This window comes from Neomonachus schauinslandi, chromosome 5 (genome assembly GCF_002201575.2).
Source record: "Neomonachus schauinslandi chromosome 5, ASM220157v2, whole genome shotgun sequence".
Classification (NCBI taxonomy): Eukaryota; Metazoa; Chordata; class Mammalia; order Carnivora; family Phocidae; genus Neomonachus; species Neomonachus schauinslandi.
Genome location: NC_058407.1, coordinates 152,961,744 through 152,976,109, shown reverse-complemented (window position 1 = coordinate 152,976,109; position 14,366 = coordinate 152,961,744). Strand labels below are relative to the sequence as shown.

Below are 14,366 nucleotides of genomic sequence, written 5' to 3'. Positions count from 1 at the left end.
CACCAGACTGCCAAAGATTAAGAGCTCCTGTTTAAGCTCTGGTGATTCCCCAAAATGATCAGAAATGGAAATTACTTGCTTGAAAATCGTTCTAGTAAGAATATACACCTCTCAGGCGCCTGGGTGGCTCAGTTGGTTAAGTGACTGCCTTCGGCTCAGGTCATGATCCTGGAGTCCCGGGATCGAGTCCCACATCGGGCTCCCTGCTCAGCAGGGAGTCTGCTTCTCCCTCTGACCCTCCTCCCTCTCGTGCTCTCTGTCTCTCTCTCATTGTCTCTCTTGCAAATAAATAAAATCTTAAAAAAAAGAAAAAGAAAAAAATATACACCTCTCCAAAACTTCTCGCAGCTCTGTTGACCTGTCTTTGAGAATTTGGGACTCTAGGTCTCTCTGGAGGACATTGGGCCTGCCTAACCATCCTCTTGTCCTCGGTAGGGTCATCTCCATGTGCAAATATTTCCAGGAGAGTGTGAAGAACCTGTCGCTTGATTATTATAACACACTTTGCAGACACAACTACGTCACCCCCACCTCCTACCTCGAATTGATCCTAACCTTCAAGACACTCCTGAATACCAAGAGGCATGAGGTTGATATGATGAGGAACCGTTACCTGACAGGTCTGCAGAAACTGGACTTTGCATCTTCACAGGTGAGCACTGCCACAGGAGAACAGGGACAAAGAGGTCCAGGATTAGGCAGATGCAGTGAGGCTCTTGTTCAGGTGCAGAATTTAAGAGGTCACTATATAAAGACAGCATCTACTCCTATACTTGCAGAGCTCACCTTGCTTGCCTCAGCCTCAACCCAGCCCTATGAGATTCTGTCTTTCTTTAAGATTTTGGTATTTTGTTCATCATGGATGAATCCTGAATGTGTTATCTCACCTCTTGGGCCTCAGTTTCGTCTTCTGTATAAACGGGCTGTGTTCCACACAAAGAAACCACGATGCAGAGAGGCCAGGAGATTTGCCAAGATCATACCTGCAGCCTCGTGAGTAGCCAGTGCAAGTGATCGGGCCAAAACTGAAACTCAGCTCTGCCCAATTCCAGAACCTGTGCTCCTCACCAGGCCAGCATGCTGTGTTTCTCCCACATGCTTGCTGAGAACAGTGGTTGCACGATTGTGAAACCCTCCTCAAATATGCATCTGAGCTGCCCTAGAAGGTAGAGTCAGGGCCAGTGGATTTAAAAAATGGCACAACTCTCCTAAGAGGAAGTGAGCTCTCCACCATTAGAGGTGTTCAAACAGAGGTCGGAAAACCACTTGACAGGAATGCTTTAGAGAGCATCAGACTCTTGGGAAAAGTGGCCTTGAAAGTTCCTCTTATCCCAGGTATCTCAGGCATATGTGTTTTTTTTTCATTGACTATGAAAAAAAAAGTAAGTTTTTTTTCCCTAACTTACTTTTATTCTATCTCTTGCTACTCCCAATACTAAAATTTAGGCTCAAGAGCATGAAGGAAACTGTACCTTTTAAAAAATGTATAAGTTTACCATTCTAAGTCTAGTGTCTAGCACCGTGCTTGATAATTTACAACACATAGTATGAACTCAGTAACTAAGGACTGAAAGATCAAAGGGAGAAACTCCAGCCAACAAATGCATACCCAGTACCATGGTAAAATCATTAGTATTTTCTGTGTTTATGATAGTTTAGAGAATTGTTTCAACTCCTGCCAACCGTGCCATTTTCGGCATTGACATGGCTGACCACCCCACCCCCCTCCCTTGGTAGGTGGCAGTAATGCAAGTACAACTGACTGCTCTCCAGCCTCAACTCATCCAGACGTCTGAGGAGACTGCCAGGATGATGGTGAAAATTGAAGAGGAGACGAGAGAAGCTGATGCCAAGAAACTTCTGGTGAAGGCGGATGAAAAAGAATCCAATGCTGCCGCTGCCATTGCTCAAGGAATCAAGGTATAAAGAGCCAAGAGGAAAAGGGAGGGAAGCAGCATTTTTCTGGGCTTATCCAGTCTCTCACTAGCCCTCAGGGTATGTGTGGTCAGGCCCATCCTGCAGAAGAGAAGAGTGAGGCTTGAAAAAGACAGATGACTTTCCAAGCATCACGTAGCTAGTAAATGATGAAGCAGGTCTCTATGACACCTGGCTCTCTCCAGGAAGAATTATTGTTTTCCACATATTCTCCATCTCACTCAGAGTCAAGGCCCACAAGACCAAACATAATCTAATCTCATCTCATTACTTTTCCCTCATTCATTCTGCTCTGGCCACACTGACCTCCTAACTATTCCTCAGAGAAGTACAAAGGCACTCTCCCACCCCAGGGCCCTTTCACTGGCTGTTCCTCTGCCTGTCTCCTTCACCTCCATCATGTATTTGCTCAGATGTGCCTGGCATGTTACGGGTGTGGAATAAATCATTGTCAAATGACAGAATGTTGAACCTAGAAGACCCCACTTGAAGGTGATTCTTATATCAAAGAATAGCCCTGGGAAGGGCTTTACCTACATTCTGATATTAGAAGAGAATCTGATTAACATTCCTGTGATGTTATATATTTCTCAGCACTTTCAATTGCATAATTCCATTTGACTGTCATGACTGCCTTGGACTTAGGAATGACAGGTATCAATGACACTGAAGTTTCGTGGCAGAGTTGCACAGCTGCTTAATGGGTTTAGAATCCAGGGCTATTGGCACTTAGCTTCAGATACTTGTCCCTGCTCAGCAGTTAGAAAATCTTTTTGATCATTCTTCAAAAAAGAGCTTGAGTGAGGAGTAGCTTGTGTCTGGCTTCTAGGATAAATAAGTCATGGGGCACTTTCTTGAAAAGGACAGGCCTTCCAGACTGGTTTTTCTCCAGTGAGTCCTGAGACCTGACCTTTCATAGATTCCCTTGGGTCCGATCCCTGGCTTCAGAGTCACACAGTGAATGCCCTGGATAAGAGAGGTGTGCTCACCCATAGTCCCAGGGGCACAGCCAGGAGCCCCATGGAACCATAAAAGATGGTGACCACCAGGGACCAGAATCCAGTGGGCAGTGGGTGTTTTGCCATGCCAAGATGATAGTAATAGCTACTACTTATCAGCACCATGCTGGTTTCTTGTAATCCTTCATTTAACAAATGTTTATTGAACACTTGCTGTGTGCTTCCTAGGCAGTGGAATAAGACAGACAAAATTCCTTCCTTCATGGAGACTGTATTCTCTTGTCCTTGATTTATGTTGCCTTTTATCACTCCAACAGCCCTGCGAAGCACATGGTATCATTCCCAGGTTACAGATAAGGAAATCACGGTACAAGAACTTTAATGACTTGTCCAAGGTCACGCGGCTACCAAGTGACCGAATCTGGGTTCAAACCTAGAGTTCTCGGATTCTGAAGCCCTTGCGTTTGGCTACTATTCCAGAAGTGGCAAACTGGTAGCTAGGGGGTGCATACTTACACTGTGACACACACAGTATTTTTTTTTAATCTGAAATAATCCCCCACTTGTAAGAAATCAAGAGATTTGAAGTAGAAATTCTGAATGTTCAGTTTTTCTTCGGAAGAAAAATCAAGCATCCTGGTAGCACTGGACCTGCATTCCTGGGTTGCCCCCATCAGCAGTGTTGACTAGATGCTGCCCCATGTGGCTTCCAGCTCAACAAAGCCCCACCCAACCCACTTCCCACACTCAGATCACAGGCCTGGCCCCAACAGGCGCATGAATTTGCAATTCTTCCATGGTTTTTTTACTAGAATTGGGCATGTTGGGACTCAGTATTTGCTCTGCCCCTTCTGAAACTCAGTTTTCTCATCTATAAAATGGGGATAGTAAGAGAAAAACATGTAAATTTTGTAGTATGTGTCCGACACACAGAGTTTAGTGGCAAACATTCATTCTCTCAAACTGTTGTTCTTTACCTTGAACCAAGTGGACTTGCCCCTTTGATAACAGGCAGCCTCTTGCCACATGTAGGTACCATCACACCCAGGATTCTGCTCCACAATGTCAGGGGCAAACAGGGACTCGCTGGAACAGGAGGGATGCTGGAGGTGACATGGAGACAACCCACCACACCCATTCCTGGGCAGTAAACTGCCGCCTTGGGTTTCGGTGTCAAGGGTGAGGTCTGACGTTTTGCCCTCTCATCCCTGAGTGTCAGGAGTGACATCCTGGAGGTGAGTCATGAGGTGCGTCCAAGGAGGAAAAAGAAGCTATGCTTGCTCTGAGTTTCCCCAAGGACCAGACCCCTCCCTGAACCTCTCAGAGTTACAGTACTCCACACAAGGACTGTAATTTTCTCCAATCTCCTCCCACCCCTAGAGATGAGACATCCTGGGAGAGCCCCCGGTGTGGTGACTCCTGCAGCAGAGAGGCTCAGCCAGGCTTGTGGAATCCATCGAGGGATGGGGAGGAGACTGGCAGAAACGAGGCCCCAGACCCTTGCTTCCCAAGTACAGCAGTTTGCTTAGAGCAGTCATTTCTTTTTAAGCTAATGAATCATTTCTTTTCCCCCTAATGAGGATATTAAGTGATGCCCAGAATGGCTGCAGAGTTGAGTTGACTTTTTGTGTTTTGTCAGAGGGCACTGTGCTTTATACCTTTCAAAGAGCCCTCGTGCTCCTTGCACCGCTAAGCAACGGGTTTTTTTGGTTTTTTTTAGAGAGGTAGAGAGAGGGGAGCGAGAGAGAGGGTGGGAGGGGCAGAGGGAGAGAGAGAGTCTTAAGCAGACTCCTCACTGAGCATGGAGCCTGATGAGGGACTCAATCCCACAACCCTGAGATCATGACCTGAGTTGAAACCAAGAGTCAAATGCTTAACGGACTGAGCCACCCAGGCGCCCCGGGGGTCATTTTTAACCATAATGTTTTTTATCATAGAAACAAATGGTGACAGTAATAACACATATGAAAGAATATTTAAGAACTCAGCTTTAACACCTTCTCAATTTTCCAAGTTTCTTTCTGGCCCCTGTCTACACACATGGATAATTTCATGTTACTGCAGTCATAGTATCATTGCAGTTTGCATCATGCTTTTTTACTTCCTTAACATCGTATCACAAATGTTTTTCCAAAATGTCATATAATCATTTTAATGACCATTTCAAGTAAGTGCTTCTCTCATCAAGTAGCCATTCCCCTACTGGGCACAGAAGTCTATTCCTTCCTGCCCTGTTCTCAGTGTTTCGAGAGTATAAGCTGGAGTTTCTCAACAGCGCCGTGTGTCAGAACCACCTTTGGAGTTTGAAAAGTGCAGGTGCCCAGACCTCACCCAGACTGCATGAATCAGAATCTCTGGGTGTGGGGCCTGACCATGAGGATGCCCTAAATGTTCTTCAGTGACTCTGAGGCAGAGCCAGGGTTGAGAATCACTGTTCCCATAATATTATAATTAGAGCCTTTTCGAGGCACTTGCCAAACAAGCTTGCTGGGACCCAGGCCGTGCTTCTTAGGAAAGGGAGCAGAGCTACTGGGCCACTGGAGGACAAGAAGCATGTGTGGGCCATTAGTTGTCTGGCACATTATAGGAAAGGAACATGGAACTGTTGATGACACCTGTGGGCACCTGGGATCATTGAAATCCACCAAGAATCCACAGCTGTGGCTAAGTCAATACCTTTGGTCTCCTCTGCCACCAAACTCTATCTGAAGCTGACCGTGAGAAACAGCAGGCTCGGGGTGCCTGGGTGGCTCAGTCATTAAGTGTCTGCCTTTGGCTCAGGTCATGATCCTAGGGTCCTGGGATTGAGCCCCACATCGGGCTCCCTGCTCAGCAGGAAGCCTGCTTCTCCCTCTCCCACTCCCCCTGCTTGTGTTCCCTCTCTCACTGTCTCTCTCTGTCAAATAAATAAATAAAATCTTTAAAAAAAGAAAGAAAGAAAGAAACAGCAGGCTTTGGTTTCAATTCTTTTCCTCTTGCCTTGCCCTCTGGGACCTATCCTAGGCCTGAAGAGGGAGCAAACCAAGTTGCCCCTGGGATGAGCCATTTTTGCCATCTGAAGCAGAATATTCCATTTTGATATTGGGAACATCTGACAGGGTTCATGGGGGCAGGGTTGTTGCTGTAATATAATAAAGCCAAGGGGCGCCTGGGTGGCTCAGTCGGTTAAGCGTCTGCCTTTGGCTCAGGTCATGATCCCAGGGTTCCCTGCTTAGCGGGGAGCCTGCTTCTCCCTCAATCTCTGCCTGCCACTCCCCTGCTTGTGCTCTTTCTCTCTAATCAATCAATAAATAAAAATCTTAAAAAAAGTAATAAAGCCAAACAAAACTTTGATGCAAGTGTATTTAAAAAACAGAAAACCTGGGGTGCCTGGGTGGCTCAGTCCTTAAGCATCTGCCTTCAGCTCAGGTCATGATCCCAGGGTCCTAGGATCGAGCCCCCCATCGGGCTCCCTGCTCTGCGGGAAGCCTGCTTCTCCCTCTCCCACCACCCCCTGCTTGTGTTCCCTCTCTGGCTGTCTTTCTCTCTGTCAAATAAATAAAACCTTTAAAAAAAAAAACAAACAGAAAACCTGAACTAAAGAATCCATGATACACACATGCACATGCATGTACACACAGATGTAAGGGGAAACCCACCTTTATTTTGTTTGCCTATCGTAAACCTGCGGGATGTGGACTTCCATACATGATGCTTTGTCTAAGAATCCTTGTTCTCTTGTGATGCTTCACTTCAGTCGTGGTGGTGTGATGACTCGTTCGGCTGAGTGACTGACAGAGAATTCATGGAGTGGGAACCAGGGGCCCACAGTTGGAGCTTTGTGACCTGCGCTAACTCATTTTGCCTCCTGAGAACTTGGGTTTTTTTTCTTTGTTTTATTTTGGTTTTTTATTTGGTAATTTGGCTACTAAATAATCCTTAAGGCCCCTCCCAGTTCTAAAATCTTATAATGTTAACCTTTCTTTTAAAAAAAAAACATTGAGGGGTGCCTGGGTGGCTCAGTTGGTTAAGCATCCGATTCTTGCTTTCAGCTCTGGTCATGATCTCAGTGTTGTGGGATCGAGCCCTGCTTCGGGCTCCCCACTCAGTGGGAAGTCTGCTGGAGATTTTCTTGCCCTCTCCCTCTGCCCCTCCCTACCGCTCTCGCTCTCTCTCTCTCCCCCTCCATTTCTCCCTCTCTCTCCAAAATAAATAAATAAATCTTAAGTAAATAAATAAACATTGAGATATAATTCATATACCATTAATACTCACCTTTTTAAGTTGCATTTCAGAGAGGTGTTTAGTACAGTCACGGAGGTGTATACGTATCACCACTAATCCTAGATGATTTTTGTCACCCCACAAAAAAACCTAGATCTGTGAGTAGTCACTCCTCATTACTCCGCCTCCCCAGCCCTTGGCAACCACTAACTCACTTTCTGCTTCTATGGATTTTCCTTTTCTGCACATTTCATGTAAATGGAATCATAGAGCAGGTGGCATTTTATGTCTGGCTTTCTTTGTCTTTATGGCTGAATAATATTCCGTTGTATTAATTTTGTCTTTGAATGAAAAATAAGGGACAAAACATGCACCATCTCCTTTTCCCAGAGCTCACTACCCAGCTGTAATCTCTGTTGCCATTCCTCATCCTTAAACTCTTGCCTTAAACTCCACCCCATCTCCAAGCTTCACTTTATCCCTGACTACCCCGCCTCATCTCTGAGCTACAGTACATCCCAAACCTCACCCCATCCCTGACCTTCTCCCACCCCTCATGCCTTATTTCTTCCCCAAACTTGCCCTAACCCCCTTCCCAGCTGTCACTCAACCCCTAGGCTTCATCCTTTCCTCCATTTCTCCATCCATCCCTGATCTGTGGGTGTGAAGTTACCCACTGCATATTATCTCTTGGGAATTTGTTTAAAACCCAAACAAAGCTTGATTTTTTTTTTTTTAAGATCACAAATCACATCAAAACCATAGCCCCGAAAGTCCGTGCACGCCTCCCTGCTGCCACTCAGTGGTTAGAGCCACCCTCCCGTGCTGAACTCCAGGAGGGGGCACCGTCCTGGGAGGACGTGGAGGGGCAGGAAGAGCCTCTCCCAGCTTCCTCTATGAAGTGAGTGCCGGGTGCGTGGGGCACCAGGCACTCATCCCCCTACCCCCTCCCCGTGCTGCCCGCAGGATGAATGTGAGGGGGACCTGGCAGAGGCCATGCCAGCACTGGAGGCCGCGCTGTCTGCACTGGACACCCTGAACCCAGCAGACATCTCACTGGTGAAGTCCATGCAGAACCCACCCGGCCCTGTCAAGCTGGTCATGGAGAGCATCTGCGTCATGAAAGGGCTGAAACCAGAGAGGAAGCCGGACTCCAGCGGCAGTGGTAACCCCCGTCGCCCTCCCTCACTCCCCCTCAGTGGCCTTCACAGGCTGCTCTTCCCTGGCAGGAGGGGTACCGCGCCCCTCACCCCAAGCTCGTGCATGCTTATCCGCACAGCTCTCTCCTGTGCCTTCACCTTCCTCACTCAATCAGTCAGGGAAAAGACAGGCATCTTTAGGTGAGGCTGAGCTTAGTCAAGGCCCCTGCCTCTGCAAATCATTACAAAAATGAAGGTCATGGGGGGCACCTGGGTGGCTCAGCTGGTTAAACGTCTGCCTTCCTTCAGCTCAGGTCATGATCTCATTGTCCCGCATCAGGCTCCCTGCTCAGCGGGAGAGTCTGCTGCTTCCTCTCCCTCTGCCACTCTCTCTCTCAAATAAATAAAGTCTTTAAAAAAAATGAAGGTCATGGGTATAAAAAAAATGAAGGTCATGGGTACAAAAGGACTGACAGAGTAGTGAGTGGTTGCGGGGAAGAGAAACAGAAAGAGCTAGAGAAAGATAAACAGAGAGAGAAACTGACGGATAACCAGAGAAGGAAAGACAGAGAATGAGACAGAACTGCAGAGAGATGGAAAGATCAGACAGCTGGAGGGGCACACAAAGATATAATGAACTGAGCAAGAAGTCAGGAGGGAGGGAGGCAGACAGGGGGAACAGAAGAGCTGGAAATGGAGACTTAGGGGCAAAGAGATGGGGCACAGGGAGGCAGAGACTGAGGGGAGGAAGACAAGGAATCAGATTTAGAAACAGGGAGAAAGGATTAGGACAGGGAGGAACACTCCTATAATTGAACCTAGAAGCATTAATAGGTGGAGTATTCGTTCTCCTTAAAATCTGAATGAGATGTAGGACTTTGTATTATTAATAGCAGTGTCTTAGAACTGAACAAGGACTTTAAAAACCAGCCTCACTAATATTCCCTGCCTTTCGAATGCTCCTGTCCTGGGAACAGCCCTGCTATTCCTCTGAAATGCTCAGAAACCCTGATCCCTCATTCAGAAACCTCTGGCTTCTGCTTCCCATTGGCCAGCATTTCCTCTTCCGGGATGGTTGTCAGGCCAAAAACCACATGAAGAAGATGCAGAGGTGACCAGGAATGGACAAGCAGGAAGTGGACTTCACAGGAGAATCCCTTAGGGAAGCAGCTGAGTAAGGATGAGCCAGCCCAGCACTTCTCCACCCTGACTGCACCCTAGAATCACCCACAGAGTGTAAAGAATGCTGAAGCCCATGCCTTCACTTCCAGACACTCTTAATCCATTGGTCTTGGGCACAGCCTGAGCTGTATTTTTTTTTTAAGCTCCCAAATGATCTAAGGTGCAGCCGGGCTGGAGAAGGGCTAAGATACGCAAAACATGGCCAAGGTCACAAAAGTTCATCCTCTTCTTGGATCATTGATGATCTGCAAATGGACCACCATTCACCTTTTTTATTTTAAAATTGAAGCAAATGGTGTATGTTATTCATTGATCCTGCAGAATTTTAGCCAGAACATGAAGATGGAACAAAAGAGCAATTGAATTCATTACCTTCGAATGTAAATGAAGCAGATAATTTTCCTAAATGCAGACAAAAACCTTCATGGGAAATATTTGTTTGGTTACTGTGCTTGCGTTAGAAACAGGACACATCTGACCTATTGTACTTAATATGATTTCTCAAGTATAACTTTTTTTTAAAAGCCTGTGAGGTTGGCAAGTGTTTACGTGCTGTGAGCCAAAAGGGCTTCCAACTCATTTCCAGCATGTGAACAAAAGGGGTGTAGCCCCGGGATGGGATCGAGGCTCACTCAATCATTAGTCAGCAGGATGGGTGCTGGGGAGAATGAGGGCCCTGCTTTGTTACTGGGTAGGCCAAGGACGGCCTTTTGTATAGTTACAAGCCTACATGCTGCTTCCCCACCCTTGCTCTTTCTCTTGAGACTGCCTCACTCACAGGGACTGATTGAGTACCATCCAGCCCACCTCCCAGACTTGAAAAGGAATATTCAAAACACATACCCGTGGCTCCTTTGCCTTCTCTATGACTGGGACAAGGGGCAACATTCATTCGATACATATTTATTGATAATTGAGTATCAGGCACTATGCCAGATTGTAGTAAACACAGCAGAAGCCAAAAAAAAGGTTGCATAAACAGGTTGCATAAACACTGTAAAGGGAATGGACATTCTAGCAGCTGAGATGCAAGAAAATGCTGTGGGAGGGATAGAGTGGCCCAGCTTAGTAATGGAAATCTAGGGAGACCTCTCAGTGGAAGTGACTTTTATTTATTTTTTTAAAGATTTATTTATTTTATTTATTAGAGAGAGAGTGGGAGGTGCAGAGAGAGAGGGAGAGAGAAAATCTCAAGCAGACTCCCTGCTGAGTGTGGAGCCCAACGCAGGGCTCCATCTCACAGCCCATGAGATCATGACCCATGAGATCATGCCCTGAGCCGAAACCAAGAGTCAGAGGCTCAACCAACTGAGCCACCCAGGCACCCGGGAAGTGACTTTTAAAAGAGCTGAAGTCTGGTTAGGAGCCAGCTAGATGCCATTTACAGGCTAGGTGAAGGGCTCACAGTAGGGAAGCACTTAAGATCATTGAGGAGTTGAAGGAAGGTTCTTCCTGACTGAAGCCTAAGGAACAAGGCAGAGATGAGATGGATGAGTTCCGTGGGCCTCCTGGACCACTGTGAGAAGCTTAGATTTTTCTTTATTTTATTTAGATTTTTTATTTCTAGAGCAATTTTAAGGTCACAGCAAAATTGAGAGAAGGGTACAGAGATTTCTCATATATTCCTAACCCACACACATGCATATCATCTCCCATTATTGTACCAGAGTGGAACATTTTTTAAAATTGATGAACCTACACTGACACATCATTATCACCCTGAGTCCATAGTGTATATTAGAGCTCACCCTTGGTATTGCACATTCTATGGGTCTGGACAAATATATAATGACATGTATCCATCATTATGGTATCAGACAGAGTATTTTCCTGCCCAAAACATCCTTGGCAGGACCTTGGATTTTTCCCCAAATAGGAGTAACCATTGCAAGCCTTTAAGTCTCAGCCAGAATGTCTTAATAGTAGTCCAATCTCCATTTCTTGTTCTAAACAGGTAAAATGATAGAAGATTACTGGGGAGTTTCAAGGAAGATTCTTGGAGATCTGAAATTCTTGGAGAGTCTTAAGACATATGACAAAGACAACATCCCCCCAGTGATCATGAAGCGGATCCGGGAAAGATTCATTGATCACCCAGATTTCCAGCCAGCTGTCATTAAAAATGTGTCATCTGCCTGTGAAGGTTTGTGCAAATGGGTGAGGGCCATGGAGGTGTACGATCGTGTGGCCAAAGTTGTGGCTCCCAAACGGGAGCGGCTGAGGGAGGCCGAGGCGAAGCTAGATACACAGATGCAGAAACTGAACCAGAAGCGAGCAGAACTGAAGCTGGTGGAAGACCGCCTCCAGGCCCTGAACGATGACTTTGAAGAGATGAATACCAAGAAAAAGACCTTGGAGGAAAACATTGAAATCTGCTCCCAAAAGCTGGTCAGGGCAGAAAAGCTGATCAGTGGCCTTGGCGGAGAGAAGGACAGATGGACAGAAGCCGCCCGGCAGCTGGAGATCCGGTATATTGATCTGACGGGGGATGTGCTGTTGTCCTCAGGGACTGTGGCTTACCTGGGGGCCTTTACTGTGGATTATCGGGCAAGGTGCCAGAAGCAGTGGTTGGCCCAGTGTAAAGACAAGGTCATCCCCGGCTCCAGTGACTTCAGTCTCAGCAACACGTTAGGAGATCCTGTAAAAATCCATGCCTGGCAGATCGCTGGGCTGCCCATTGACTCTTTCTCCATTGACAATGGCATCATTGTGTCCAATTCCAGACGCTGGGCCTTAATGATTGACCCTCAGGGGCAGGCCAATAAGTGGGTCAAAAACATGGAGAAAGCAAATAAGCTGTCCATCATCAAATTCTCAGATGCCACCTATGTGAGGACACTGGAAAATGCTCTGCAGCTTGGCACTCCTGTCCTACTAGAAAATGTTGGGGAAGAGCTGGACGCCTTTATTGAGCCCATCTTGCTCAAGTCCACATTCAGGCAGCAAGGGGTTGAGTACATGAGGCTGGGTGAAAACATCATTGAATACTCCAGGGATTTTAAGTTATACATCACAACCCGTTTGAGGAACCCACATTACCTCCCTGAAGTTGCCGTGAAAGTCTGCCTCCTCAACTTCATGATCACACCCTTAGGTCTCCAAGATCAACTCCTTGGCATCGTGGCTGCCAAGGAGAAGCCAGAACTGGAAGAGAAGAAGAATGAGTTGATTGTGGAAAGTGCCAAGAACAAGAAGCAGCTAAAAGAAATTGAAGATAAGATCTTGGAGGTCCTCTCCCTGTCTGAGGGCAACATCCTCGAGGACGAGACTGCCATCAAAGTTTTGTCCTCCTCCAAAATGCTGTCCGAAGAGATCTCTGAGAAACAGGAAATTGCTTCAGTAACAGAAACACAGATCGATGAGACTCGGATGGGCTACAAGCCAGTGGCTGTCCACTCTGCCACCATCTTCTTCTGTATCTCCGACCTGGCCAACATCGAGCCCATGTACCAGTACTCCCTGACATGGTTCATAAACCTCTATGTGCATTCCCTAGCCCACAGCAGTAAAAGCGAAGAACTGGACCTTCGCATTGAGTACATCATTGAACATTTTACCCTCAGCATCTACAACAATGTCTGCCGCTCTCTGCTTGAGAAGGACAAGCTACTTTTCTCCCTCCTCCTGACCATTGGCATCATGAAAGAGAAAAAGCAAATTAATGAGGAGGTTTGGTATTTCCTTCTAACTGGAGGTGTCGCCCTGGACAACCCCTTCCCCAACCCAGCTCCTGAATGGCTGTCTGAGAAGGCATGGGCAGAAGTGGTCCGTGCCTCGGCATTGCCAAAAATGAAGGGCCTCAAGGAACATTTAGAACAAAATGCCGAGGAGTGGAAGTTCATCTATGACTCCACTTGGCCCCATGAGGAGAATTTCCCTGGATCTTGGAACTTCCTTAAGGGATTGGAGAGGATGGTGGTCCTACGATGTTTGCGGCCTGACAAAATCATTCCAGCTATTCGGGAGTTCATTGCTGAACACATGGGCGATGTGTACATCGAAGCCCCTACATTTGATCTCCAAGGGTCCTACAATGATTCCAGTTGTTGTGTACCGTTGATTTTCGTGTTGTCTCCAGGTGCAGACCCAATGGCAGGTAAGGGCAGAATGTTGTATAAAGAACATAAATGGTCCAGAATGCACAGTCAGATAACAACAGCATGTCCCTTATAGCAGGAATCTCAAACTCAGATGCTTTGAAAGCCAGACCATTAACAGGCTCAGGTGGGGCTAGAAGGGACTACTGAAGATTTCTTTTCCCACCTAAAGGAAGCAGCTGCTACTCAGCTCCCAAGCATTGTGCAGTCTGATAATGTGAGCTCAGGATGGCCAGATCGCCTGATCTTTCAAGAGAAATGAGAAATGTGGAAATCACCCATTTTTACATTTTGATAACTCATTCACATTTTTTCCTAAAAATTGTGAGGACCAGATCGGGGCTAGTTTTAAGCCTGCTGGCTGTTAGTTTATCATCTTTTTTTTTTTTTAAGATTTTATTTATTTGGGGGCGCCTGGGTGGCTCAGTTGGTTGGGCGACTGCTTTCGGCTCAGGTCATGATCCTGGAGTCCCGGGATCGAGTCCCACATCGGGCTCCCTGCTCGGCGGGGAGTCTGCTTCTCCCTCTGACCCTCCTCCCTCTCGTGCTCTCTGTCTCTCATTCTCTGTCTCAAATAAATAAATAAAATCTTTAAAAAAAAAAAAAAGATTTTATTTATTTGGAAGAGAGACAATGAGAGACAGAGAGCATGAGAGAAAGGAGGGTCAGAGGGAGAAGCAGACTCCCTGCTAAGCAGGGAGCCCGATGTGGGACTCGATCCCGGGACTCGAGGATCATGACCTGAGCCGAAGGCAGTCGCTTAACCAACTGAGCCCCCCAGGCACCCTAGTTTATCATCTTTGTCTTAAATCATTTTCTCTATTGCTTCTCCCAGTTAGGCTTTTCTTTCG

The 14,366-nt window shown here is 46.7% G+C and overlaps 1 protein-coding gene across 1 annotated transcript in view; it reads left to right on the top strand.

The window, feature by feature from the left end:
- Nucleotides 1-14,366, top strand: part of DNAH3 (dynein axonemal heavy chain 3) — a 168,408-nt gene that overhangs the window by 131,850 nt on the left and 22,192 nt on the right. Inside the window, exons 49-52 of the mRNA XM_021692238.1 lie at nucleotides 436-652; nucleotides 1,738-1,920; nucleotides 8,064-8,262; nucleotides 11,373-13,514. Of these exons, the coding sequence (XP_021547913.1) occupies nucleotides 436-652; nucleotides 1,738-1,920; nucleotides 8,064-8,262; nucleotides 11,373-13,514 (2,741 nt within the window). The remainder of the gene's footprint in view (nucleotides 1-435; nucleotides 653-1,737; nucleotides 1,921-8,063; nucleotides 8,263-11,372; nucleotides 13,515-14,366) is intronic.